Below are 10,556 nucleotides of genomic sequence, written 5' to 3' on the forward strand. Positions count from 1 at the left end.
TGGAGCAAATGGAAGCTAATGACTTTATGAGAAATCAAGATGCTGTTAAACAGATCCAAACAAATGAAAGAATAGAAGGCAATGTGAAATATCTCATGGGAAAAACCACTGACCTGGAAAATAGATCCAGGAGAGATAATTTAAAAATTATTGGACTACCTGAAAGCTATGACCAAAGTAAGAACCTAGAAAGCATCCTCCAGGAAGTTCTCAAAGAAAACTGCCCTGATGTTTTAGTACCACAGGACAAAATAGAGGTTGAAAGAATCCACCGATCACCTCCTGAAAAAGATCCCAAAAAGAAAACTTCTAGGAATATTATAGCCAGGTTCCAGAATTCCCAGATTAAGGAGAGAATATTACAAGCAGCCAGGAAGAAACAATTTGAATATTGTGGAAACACAATCAGGATAACCCAGGATCTGGCAGCTTCTACACTGAGGGATCGAAGGGCTTGGAATGTGATATTCCGGAGGGCAAAGGAGCTGGGATTAAAACCAAGAGTCACCTACCCAGCAAAACTGAGTATCATGTTTCAGGGGAAAATATGGTCATTCAGTGGAATACAGGACTTTCAAGTATTCTTGCTGAAAAAACCAGAGTTGAATAGAAAATTTGACATTCAGATACAAGAAGCAAGAGAAGCATGAGAAGGTAAACAGGGAAAAGAAATCATAAGGAACTTATCAAAGTTGAACTATTAACATTCCTACATGAAAAAACAATAATTGTAACTTATGAAATTTTTCTCAGTAGTTGAAGGGATTAGAAATATATATATATGTCTTTATATGAGGGTATGCGGGCATATGAATACATATGTGAATGTGTGTATATACGCTTACAGATATACATAGATAGAGGGCACGGGACCAATTTAACAGGAAGGGATGATACTTAAAAGGTGAAATTAAGAGGTGAGAGGAATATAATGAGAGGAGATGGGGAGAGACAGATTGAGGCAAACTATCTCATACAGAAGAGGCAAGGGAAAATGGTTGCAATGGAGGGGAAGAATAGGAAGGCAATAGGGAATGGGTCAAGCTTATTCCTATTGAATCTGGCTTGAGGAGTGAGGGAAATACACACTAAATAGGGGATCTCACCCTTCAGGAGAATACGGGGGGAAGGGGATGAGAGGGGGTTGATGGAAGGGAGGGCAGGCTGGGGGGGAGGGAAGTTGGAAGCACCCACTTTTGAAAAGGAACAGGATCAAAGTAGAGAATAGAACAAGTGGGAGGTGGAATAGGAGAGAGGGAAATATAGTCAGTCTTTTACAATATATCTGCTATGTTATTGTTTTGCATTAGCCACACATGTACAACCTATACTGAACTGCCTATCTCCCCAGTGGGGGTGGGTGGCAGGGGGAGAAAGGAGTGAATCTGGAATTGAAAGTTTTAAAATCAAATATTCAAATATATATATATTTGTATGTGTGTGTGTGTGTGTGTGTGTGTATATATATATATATATATACTATTATTAATACCATCTTACATGTAATTAAGAAATAAGATATACAGGCACTGAGGCATAGAGATCCACTGGAAAAGTCAAAATGGGTATGGGAGAAAATATGGGAGAGAGCAGATTGGAGGAGGGGATATCCTGTGGGACTGCTGTTTTGGGGGGATGGGTGGGGGAAAAATGGGGAGAAAATTTGTAACTCAAAATCTGGCAGAAATGAATGATGTAAATCAGAAGTTAATAAAGCATTTAAATAAAAAAAGAAAGTAAGTCCTCACACCAGAGTCACAGCAGCCCTTCGGTGCCTGCCCCAGAACAGAGAGCACAGGGACCTTCTCATCTTCACCCCCCAGAGCAGCCCCTAGAACACAGCACCAGACCCTTAGCAAATCAGAAAATTAATCAAATGGGTGCCCACTGAAGGGAGAAGGCTAAACAATGCCATGAAATCACAGGGCACGATAAGGACAAAAATGGGACATTCAGAGAAACTGCAGACCACGCAACAAATGGTGACCACCACAATGTCACAGAGAGGAACCACACAGGCCGAGTAAGAAATGACGCTGAGAAACACAAGCGGACCAAAGAATGTGGATGGAGGCAGAGGCAGGAACCCCGCCAAGAAAGCGCTTGGGGAATGAGGCTCTCTCAGCCAAGACCCAGGAGCCAGGGGCAGGTTCAGAGGCAGAGAAATGGAGGCACAGATGGGTGCAGAGGAGCAGAGACACATTCAGGAAATGTCCTGGTGGAAAATCCAAGAGACTGCCACAGTGAGTTGGATTCTGGCCCAGGTCTGTGCAGGGAAGGACAGAAAGGTCTGACAGTGTGTGATCTGGTGGAGTGCCAATGCCCTCCACCCGGCTCCAGGCCACAGATCCAGGCCGGAGGAAGTGGACAGCACAGTCAGAGGCCAGCAGCAGCAGGAGGTCTCATCTCCATCTCTCAGCCCAGTCTCTGGCCAGCAGCACAATATCCAGAGCAGGAATCGCAGGCCAAAGGGCAGCCCACCATCCTGTCCTGTGAGCAGCGTAGCAAACTCTCCAGCTATGGCCAGCAGCAGTCTACTGGAGCTCCACACAGGGCCACGCCCATCGGTGCACTGCTCAGACCAGGGGGCAGCAGTCAGACTTTGTACTGAACCAAACCCAAAGCCTGCAGGTCTCCTGCCTGAGTTGCCCCTGAAACACTTGATTCCCCATAAAGCAGCAAGAGGATCAGCCCAGATCTTCCCTCCAGAAATACTGCAGAGCTCCACCCTCCCATCAAGTCTGAAGTCAGGAAGGAGGTTGGAAAAAATGAGCAAACACAAAAAGAATCTGACCACAGAGAGCTATGATGGCACCAGGGACACTTGAGACATAAACTCAGAAGAGAATGACTCCAAAACATCTACTAGCAAAGCCCCAGAGGAAAACACAGCCTCAGCACAATGTCAATTAGAATGTCTGCAACAGATGAAGCAAAAATTTTTTTGAAAAAATTCAATTATACTTTTAGAAATGACAGAGCTAGAAAAAAACTGGGGAAAGTAATAAGAACAGAAGAAGAAAGAAATGTAGAAGGCATTAAAGCTCAGTTCCAGAGATACAAAACTCTACCAAAGTCACAAACTCCCTCAGAATTAGCATGAACCAAACTGAAGTCAATGACTCCATAAAACAGCAAGAAATATTAAAACAAAGTCAAAAGACTGAAAAAAATTGGGGAAAATGTAAGTTATCTCACAGCAAAAACAACCAACCTAGGGGGAAAAAAAGACTAAGGTGCGATAACTTAAAAATCACTGGAATACCTAACTTCAAAAAAAAAGAAAAGGAAAAAAGCCTTAGACATCATATTCCAAGAAATCTTAAAAGAAAATGTCTCCAGTCACCTCCTGACAGACACCCTCAAATGAAGACTCAGAAGCATCACAACCCAAATCTGGAGCTCCCAGGTCCAAGAGAACATATTGTGAGCACCCAAAAGAAAGCATGCAAGACCTAAGGGGCTGTGGTCAGGATCACACAGGCACTAGCAACCACCACCAAAAGGGAGTGGTGAGCTCAGAAGAGAGGCCTCCAAAAGGCAAAGGCCGGCTTCACCACCGAGAACCAGACAACAAAACTGAGGACAACCCTACAAGGGAGGGAAGCTGGCGGGGCAGAGACAGGACCAGGACCCGTAAGGGGATGGAGGCCTTCCCAGAATGCCTGATGGAAACACACGCAGAAGGTGCTTAATCAATGCTGACCAACTGACTGGAAATGCAAGAGCTGTGTGAAGTCACAGTGCTGTAAACCCGGGCTATGAGAACTACAAAAAGGCAAAAGTGGCCTTCCCATATGAACACCCATGGGCGCATCCCCCCACACACACGCACACGCACACACACACGCAGGCACACATGCACACGTATGCAAGGATGTGCCAACACCCCCCACAAACAAGAAGGCAAGCATACACACACAAGTGCATACCCACACCTGCTAACATGCACACGCATGCTCATGTGTTCACACAGATGCACGGATGTGCCCACAAACACATGCACCACACTATGCACATATGTGCAAATACAAAGTATATGTGCACACAGCAGGCAAACATGTCTGCACAATGTTGCAAAAGTTTACACATGTGTTTGTGTAGATTTGCCCACATACATGCTTGCACTGTGCAAACACATGTGTGAGCAAACACACAAACATGTGAGTACACATTGTGCACACATGCCCCATCATGCCATGCAAAACTCTCACGTGTGTGCACTCTCACACGTGTGTGCTCATGTGTGCTCTCACATGCACAGATGCTCACATACACACGTGTACACACTCATGCTCACAGATGGTGTCTTCATGATCCTCAGAGACCTGGACTTGGGAGTCAGAGGACCCGAGTTTGAATGCTGGTCTTTATTACCTAGGCAATCATGAGCAGGTCACCAAACCCTTCTGGGCCTCGGTGTACTCATCTGGGAAATTGCTTCCCCGCAGGCTCCACTGGGGCCTAAGCAGCCCCTTCTACCCATCAGGGCCTCCACAAAGGTCCTTGGCCATACTAAGTCCAGTTGCACCCCTCCTTGTCACCTGGGAGTCCACACAAACCTTCCTCTCTCTGCTCCCTGGGCCCCCAGTGGCTCATCCTTGGCCCTGTCTGACCAGCTGGCTGCACCATCTGCCCCTACTCCTTCCCAAGGGTCTCTGTCTCTTCTATCATACACTTTGTTTGCCCAAATCCATACCTGAGCCTCAATCAAGGTACCCGCCAACATCTCCTCCACTATCCCAGCCTCTCAGACCCATTATAGGCCTGGGCTTTCCCAAGGCCCAAAGGAGCTGAGTCAGCCTTCTGGCAGACACTGAGCTGTGGGCTGCCCCAGGGTTGTGTGAATGCCCTCTGAGATGGAGCCTCTGGAGAGTTCTGCCCCTGCTGGGTAGGAGGGGGGGGAAATCCCTGCTCCAGTCATGGGCTACCATTGGGCCTTAGGAACACTCCTGTCCATCTCCAGGGACAAATCTGGAAGGGGACCTGGAGGTCAGCTGGCACCATGCCCTCATTTAAAGCAGGAGCGGCCTGAGTGAAAGGCGCCAGGACCAAGTCACTTCCAGCTTCAAGATTCCTCTGCAGCCCCACCCTCCCTGGGATGGGGGGCCACAACCAGAGCAGGGGTACAAAGGACTGCTCCCCCAGAAGCACAGAACAGACTCACGTACAGCTGGGTCTGGAGTCTGACGCAAGGCTCTCCAGGCCTCGGTCCCCTCCGCTGTAAAATGATACAAGTCACTTAACCTCTCCAGGTTTCAGTTCTCTCCACTGTAAAATGAGGACATTGGACTAGTCGACATCCATTGTCTTTGAGTTCTGAGTTCATGTGTGTGTGTGTGTGTGTGTGTGTGTGTGTGTGTGTGTGTGTGTGTGTAACTCCCCCAATCTGCCTCTCAGACTCCATACATACACACACAAAATGACAACTCTAAATCTACACATATGTATGTCCGCTCATTCCTACACCTCAATTTCAAACTCAGCCCCCTGGGAATCCCAGCTCTGCTCCCCAGCCAAGAAGCAAAGATGAGCAGATACCAAATGGAGAACTGGAGGGGTGCGTGCAGGGAGAAGCCTCCTTACCCAGGGAGACCAGGTTTCTGTAGGTCTCCAGCATCACGTCCCGGTACAGCTGCCTCTGAGAGGGGCCCAGCTGCCCCCACTCCTCGGGGGTGAAGTCCACGGCCACATCCCTGAAGGTCACGGGTTCCTGAAATACCAAGCACACGCCTACTGACGGAGTACAAGAGTCAAAGAAAACATGATGACTTTTTCTAGGTCTTTTTTAGGTCCATTTCTTTTTCTGTAAAATGTGATGACAAGCAAGGCCCCTGCCCAACTGGATATGCCAAGTGCTAAATTAAAGCTGTCACTTCCTGTAGAGGGCTCTGGAAAAGGCCTCTTGAAGAAGGTGAGATCTGAATGGAGTCTGGAAGAAAGCAAAGCAACCCAATAGGTGGAGAGTAGGAGACACATGGGATAGCCAAGGCAAAGGCATGGAGATGAGAGATAGAGAGAGTCATGTGAGGAACTGCAAGAAAGTGAGAGTGGGGGGATCTTGGCATGCACAGAGGGAAGGAACATGTATGAAGACGGGAAAGGTGGGAAGGAGCCGCGTTAGGAAGACCTTTTAAGTTCTCAACAGGAGAGGAAGCCGCTGAAGGTCAATGAGCAAGAAGTAGACACAGCTAGACAGAGAATGGACTGAAGTGGGGAGAGACCTGAGGCAGGGAAAGCCTCCAGCAGCTCTTGCACACAGGCTAGGTATGAGGTGATAAGGACCTGGGTGGAGGAAGTGTCAGAAGAGAGAAGGGGGAACACTGGAGAGATGCTGCAGAAGTGACACTAACAAGAGAAGCTGCAGGGATGACATCAACAAGAGATGATGCAGAGGTCAGAGATGTTGCAGGGGTGGAACTGACCAGAGATACTGCAGAGGTGAAATGAACCAGAGAAGCTGCAGAGGTGACATCAACGAGAGATGATGCAGAGGTGACATCGACAAGGGATGCTGCAGGGGTAAAACTGAAAGGCCTTGGCACCCATATTGGATATGAGGGGTGAGAAATAGTGCAGAGTCCAGGATAACTCCTCGGTTGGAAACCTGAGGGACCAGGAGGATGGTGTTGCCCTCAATAGTGACAGAGGAGAAAGGTTTTAGGGGGAAAGAAAATGAGTTCTGTTTTGAATGTGTTGAGTTTAAGATGTCTACTGGATCATTATTTGACAAAAACTGTGGGGAAAACTGGAAAATGGTATAGCAGAAACTAGGTATAGAACAACATCTCACACTATATACCAAGATAAGGTCAAAATGGGTACATGATTTACACATAAAGGGTGATACCATAAGTAAACTAGGAGAGAATGGAATAGTTTACCTGTCCCCCAGATCTATGGATAAGGGAAGAATTTAGGACCAAATAAAATACAGAGACCATTAAAAAATATAAAATTGGTCATTTTGATTATATAAAATTAAAAGTATTTGCACAAACAAAATCAATACAACCAAAATTAGAAGGAAAGCAGAAAACTGGGGGGAAATTTACAGCAAGTATCTCTGATAAAGGCCTCATTTCTCATATAGATACATAGAAAAACTGAGTCAAATTTATTAAAATACAAGTGATTCCCCAAATGATAAATGATCAAAGGATATGAACAGGCAGTTTTTAGAAAAAGAAATCAAAACTATCTATAGTCATATGAAAAAATAGTCTAAATCACTCTTGATTAGAGAAATACAAATTAAAACATCTCTGAGGTACCACCTCACACCTATCAGATGGGCTAATATGACAAAAAAAGGAAAATGGTAAATGTTGGAAGGAACGTGGGAAAACAGACACTACTGCATTGCTGGTGGAGTTGTGAACTGATCCAACCATTCTGAAGAGCAATTTGGAACTCTGCCCAAAGGGCTATAAAACTATAAATACTCTTTGATCCAGCAATACCACTGCTAGGTCTGTACATAATGATTGTCAATATGACCAAGGCCTTTGATACTGTCAGTCTTGAAGGCTTCTGGAAAATTATTTCAAAATATAGTTGTCCAGAAAAGTTCATCAGCATCATACATCAATTTAATGACAGCATGCTTGTCCAGGATCTAGATAATGGATGGTGCTCTCATGCCTTCCTAGTCACCAATGGAGGGAAACAAGGCTGTGTGCACTTGTTCCCAGCAATGTTGTCACACACTTTCATGAGGACAAACACGGCATCCAGGTCAGCTACCTCACTGCCAGTAAATTCTTCAACTTGAAAAGGCTACAAGCCACGACTAAAGTGAAGGGAGTGTTGGTGCATGATTTTCTGTTTGCAGATGATTGTGGACTCAATGCAGCCTCTGAAGATGAGAGGCAACAAAATATGGATCAATTCTCTGATGCTTGTACTAATTTTGGCCTAACAATTAACACCAAAAAAACTCTACCACGTGGCACCACACCATCCATATGTGGAACCATCAGTTATAGCAAATGGAGAAGTTTTGAATGCTGTGGATCAGTCCACTTACCTTAGCAGTATACTTTGCAGGGATGCACACACTGATAATAAAAACTGACACATGCATAGCCAGAGCTGGAAAGTGTGGGAGAGGAAAAGTATTAGACTGTCAAACTGAAGGTCTATAGAGTCACTGTGCTGACTGCATTGCTGTGTGCCTATGAAACCTGGACAGCCTGCCAGCGCCATGCCAAGAAACTGAATTGCTTCCAGATGAATTGTCTTAAGAAGATCCTAAAGATCACCTGGCAGGACAATGTACCAGACACAAGGTCCTTTCTTCAGCTACACTGCCAAGCGCTGAAACTCTACTGCAGAGAGAGCATCTATGACGGGCTGGCCACATTGTTTGAATGCCAAATTTACATTTGCAAGACAACTGCTCACATGGTGGTCAGAAGAAGTGATACAAGGACACTCGCAAGGTCTCTCTGTAGGAATTTAGAAGGGATTGTGTCACCTGGACACTGGCACAGGACCGCTCAGCATGGCATGCCCACATCAGAGTAGGTGCTGTGCTCTGTGAGCAAAGCAGTGCTGAAATAGCTCAAAGGAAATGCAGGATGCGCAGACTTGGAGAATCCACCCCAATGTTCACACGGGCTGTTCATGCCCAGCCTGCGGGAGAGCATCCTGAGCTCGTACTGAGCTGATCAGCCACATTTGGACACACGGAAACTCAACTCTAGCATAGTGAGGCCATTTTGGCCCTCTTCAAGAATGAAGGACAAGAACCAATCTGTCTCAGAAAGATAACCAGAAAAAGGGGGAACCTCTTTTTGTGGCAGCAAAGAACTGGAAATTGAGGGGATGCCCATCAATTAGCGAACAGCTAAACAAGCTGTGGGTGACTAACAGAATATTGTGCCATAAGAAATGACAAAGAAGACGATTTCAGAAAAACCTGGACTGACTTCCATGAACTGATGCAAAATTAAGTGAGCAGAACCAGCAGAACGCTGTACACAGTAACAGCACCCCTGTACTGTGAACAACCGTGAATGACTTAGCTATTCTCAGCAATACATGGATCGTTATCCAAGACAATCCCAAAGGACTCATGATGAAACACTGTTTGCCCCCAGAGAAAGAAATGATATTTTCTGAATGCAGACTGAGGCATACTGTTTTTCTTCCTTTCTTTGAGTCTTCTTGCACAAAATAACTAATACAAAAATGTTTTATGTGTTTGACCTATACTGGATTGCTTACCATCTCAAGGAGGGGGGAAGGGTAGGGAGAGAGAGAGGGAAGAATTTGGAAGTCAAAACTTTTTTTTTAATGTTAAATTGTTTTTACATGTTATTGGGAGAAAAATAAAATATTACTTAAAAAAACAAGTCTACTGAACATCCAGTTTGAAAGGTGTGAAAGCCTGTTGGCAACAAGAGACAAGAAATTAGACAACAGGCCAGGGAGTCTCTCCAAAACGGTAATAACTGAATTCATCGGAACCAATGAACTCCCCAAGGGAGAAGGCAGCCCCGGACAGCGAAGGAGATGGAGACAGAACAGTCAGCTTCAATTCCTGGGAGAAAAACCAGGAGAGAACCAAGAGAAGAGAGTCCAGAAAAAAAGGGGACTGGACGAGATCAGAGAGAGGGTGAGCACCAGAAATGGCCTCTGGGAACTCTGGTTCCAAAGGGCACTTTCAGCCAGATGATGAGGCTGGAAACACAGTACAAAGGGCTGCAGGTGAGAGAAGAGAGGACGTGGGCACAGCAAGTGTAGACAGCTTTTCCAAGGAGTCTGGTCTGCAAGAGATCCAGAATTCCAGCCAGGAGTCATGGGGGTCCAGTGAGGGCACTTTAAGGCTGAGACACATGTGTGGACAGCAGAAAGGAGCCCAAAGACAGGGAGACGCTGAAGATTAGGAAGAGAGTGGGGTAAAATGAAGGGAGCAGTCTTCTAAAGAAGATGGAAGGGAGTGAGGGGGAGGGAGCTGGCCACAGAGTCAGGCTGGCCTTTGCAGGAGATGAATGAGATCCCTCCAGCTCAGGAGGCCATAGAAGAGAAGAAGGGAGAAGGAATCTGGGGGCATGAGAATGGGGAGCTGGCATTGGCAGGAGCTGGCAGAGAGCCTCTGAAGTCTCCGATGCTGATGCTGGCCCTCCTAAGCCAGGCTCAGCACAGCCCTGGGGGCAGGGGCACCAGAAAGGCTGGCGGTGGGGGGTCAGATAACAGGTGCTATCAGGAGGCAGCAGACGGTGGGACTCTAGAGGCTCAGGCTTGCCATCTGCGAGTGGGGAACACTCCGGCTACCCTGTGACCGGGTGACCTTAATCCTTTCCCAGGACTCCCACCACCAGACAGCAAAGAGGGGCCAACACAGTCCCCACATAGTCCAGCCAAGGGCTGAGCTGGGCCTTCAAGGCTCTCCACAAGTTGTGTCTGACCTTATTTCCCTCTGCTCCCAAACACTGAGTGCCCAGCTCCAGCCTCTCCCAAAAGCACAAAAATGCCCCCTCCAAGCTTTTGCTCGCCCATTCTCCCCACTAAGAATGCCATCCCTGGGTCCCTGAAGAACTACATCCCCA

The 10,556-nt window shown here is 46.6% G+C and overlaps 1 protein-coding gene across 4 annotated transcripts in view; it reads right to left on the bottom strand.

Annotated features, from left to right (window-relative positions):
• LOC138172914 (zinc finger protein ZFP2-like) overlaps positions 1-10,556 on the bottom strand; it is a 23,307-nt gene that overhangs the window by 10,577 nt on the left and 2,174 nt on the right. For 2 of the 4 annotated variants that reach the window (XM_069102752.1, XM_069102754.1), the window contains one exon: positions 5,587-5,713. The exons of 1 other annotated variant lie outside the window; for it this stretch is intronic. In XM_069102752.1, the coding sequence (XP_068958853.1) occupies positions 5,587-5,713 (127 nt within the window). Of the gene's footprint in view, positions 1-5,586; positions 5,714-8,029; positions 8,102-10,556 lie in introns of those variants that run through there. One more of the 4 variants, XM_069102753.1, reaches the window with a different exon arrangement.

This window comes from Petaurus breviceps, unplaced genomic scaffold (genome assembly GCF_028583685.1).
Source record: "Petaurus breviceps papuanus isolate PSGF00001 unplaced genomic scaffold, PetGlider_PUasm1.0 555, whole genome shotgun sequence".
NCBI classification, from domain to species: domain Eukaryota; kingdom Metazoa; phylum Chordata; class Mammalia; order Diprotodontia; family Petauridae; genus Petaurus; species Petaurus breviceps.